At 42.4% G+C, this 2,500-nt stretch overlaps 1 protein-coding gene across 1 annotated transcript in view; it reads left to right on the top strand.

The window, feature by feature from the left end:
* sbf1 (SET binding factor 1) overlaps positions 1-2,500 on the top strand; it is a 65,649-nt gene that overhangs the window by 38,439 nt on the left and 24,710 nt on the right. Inside the window, exons 15-17 of the mRNA XM_080834630.1 lie at positions 346-458; positions 1,005-1,154; positions 1,902-1,970. Of these exons, the coding sequence (XP_080690756.1) occupies positions 346-458; positions 1,005-1,154; positions 1,902-1,970 (332 nt within the window). The remainder of the gene's footprint in view (positions 1-345; positions 459-1,004; positions 1,155-1,901; positions 1,971-2,500) is intronic.

The raw sequence follows: 2,500 nt of genomic DNA, 5'->3' as shown, positions 1-2,500 counted from the left end.
TTACCTACAATAAATAAAGCAGGATTCCAGTCAATGGAAAAATGGCCTCTCCCCACCGGCATTTGTTGTTGTTTACGATTTTCTATCAGTTCTCACCACACAACGACGTCTCATCTTTGCTCCTTGAATGACGATATGTAATGGTATGGAGTTATTGAAACTTACTACGTGTAAAAAAGACTAGAAATTGAATGTTTATTTTTCATTGAATGTTTACATAAAGTTGCACTGGGTGCCTTTAAAGGATTGTATGACGTGTGTGTTTTGAAGTGTAATTTGGAGTGTGTGTGTGTGTGTGTGTGTGTGTGTGTGTGTGTGTGTGTGTGTGTGTGTGTGTGTGTGCAGTGGAATTTGTGGACCGTGTTGGGACTGCACTAGCCAATAGTGCGCGGCGGTTAGAGGTGGTACGGAACTGCATCAACTACATCTTCGACAACAAGATGTTGGAAGCCAAGAAGGTGAACACACCTAAAGTAACACACATACACTCACACTTTTGCACACATAAACATAAATGTGTAAGCAATCATACCAACACACACACACACACACACACACACACACACACATACACACACACACACATTGAAGCAAGTAAGGCAAGGCAAGTTTATTTATGAAGCACATTTCATACACAGAGGCAATTCAATGTGCTTTACATGAATAACAGCACAAGGAACAGCCGTATGAAACCAAAACACGAAATGATAAAGGATAACAATATTGATATCATGTAAAGAAAGGACACAGTTCATAAAGTAGTACTTAAAAGAACAAAGAGATAAATAATTAAAATAAAGTACACAGTACATCATTAAAAGTGAGGTTATAATTAAATTAAGCAATAAGAATAGAGTGCCAGTTTTAGAGCTGAATCATAGGCACTTGAAAACAAATTTTTAAATATATGAAGACATGTTGTTTGAGATGACTAAAACAACACTGTGTGTGTGTGTGTGTGTGTGTGTGTGTGTGTGTGTGTGTGTGTGTGTGTGTGTGTGCAGCTGATGCCAGCGGTGCTGCGAGCGCTGAAGGGCCGTGCAGCGCGTGTGTGTCTCACACAGGAGCTCAACCAGCACGTCCTGCAGAACCGAGCTGTGCTGGACGACCAGCAGTTTGATTACGTCGTCCGCATGATGAACTGCACCCTGCAGGTAAACACACACACTTATACATACTTGCACACATGCACACGCACACGCACACGCACGCGCGCACACACACACACACACACACACACACACACACACACACACACACACACACACCAATCCTATTTAAACATACACGCTCTTATATTCTACACACACTTTACACACTCTCTCTCTCACATTCATACACACTCCCTCTAAAGCACACACACACACACACACACACACACACACACACACACACACACACACACACACACACACACACACACACACACACACACACACACACACACACACCTGTATTTGAGAGACACAGACACCATCGCCATGAATATACTCATTGTCTTGGGTAATAAATATTTATGTGCATGTAAATGCAAATCTCGTGTATGTGTCTGCCCACACATGCACACATCAGTGTATGCACACATGCCCAGACATGCAAAACTAACAGCATAGCCACACAAATATATGATGTTTAAATAGGTCAAACATTGACCTGTTTCTTTGAATACACATATATCTACAGAAATACACACTCACTGTAGTCATTAAGTCTTTTAAGTGTTACACACACAAAACACGTTATGTGTTACACGTGGATGTGTTAATTTGTGTGTGTGTGTGTGTGTGTGTGCAAAATGCAACTAGGCGTGAGTATATCTTTGTTTGTGTGTGTGCATGCATGTTATTGTGTTTGTGTGTGTGAAATGTGGGTAAATGTGTATGTGTTTGTTTCTTTCTTAGGACTGCTCCCACATGGACGAGCACGGCATTGCAGCTGCCCTTCTACCCCTGGTCACTGCCTTCTGTCGAGTAAGTATCACACAGTGTGTGAGTGTGTGAGTGTGTGTGTGTGTGTGTGTGTGTGTGTGTGTGTGTGTGTGTGTGTGTGTGTGTGTGTGTGTGTGTGTGTGTGTGTGTGTGTGTGTGTGTGTGTGTGTGTGTGTGTGTGTGTGTGTGTGTGTGTGTGTGTGTGTGTGTGTGAGAGAGTGAATGTAAGGGGGAGGCTGGAGATGTGCATATTGTGCATATTTACTGACATAGTGTTCATAAGAGTGTGTAGAGTCATGACAAGTTTTTCAAGTTCCTCTGCCAATGCATTATAATTACATGTAGGGGAGTAACTCCTTCTGTGTGTGTGAGAGAGAGAGAGAGAGAGAGAGAGAGAGAGATGAAACATGACGACATGATATTTTGCAAACTGTGTATTTATTTATTTGTGTGTGTGTGTGTGTGTGTGTGTGTGTGTGTGTGTGTGTGTGTGTGTGTGTGTGTGTGTGTGTGTGTGTGTGTGTGTGTGTGTGTGTGTGTGTGTGTGTGTGTGTGTGTGTGTGTGTGTGTGT

This window comes from Sprattus sprattus (genome assembly GCF_963457725.1).
Source record: "Sprattus sprattus genome assembly, chromosome: 3".
NCBI classification, from domain to species: domain Eukaryota; kingdom Metazoa; phylum Chordata; class Actinopteri; order Clupeiformes; family Clupeidae; genus Sprattus; species Sprattus sprattus.
Note: the sequence above shows the minus strand (reverse complement) of the source record. Positions and strands in the feature narration are given on the sequence as shown.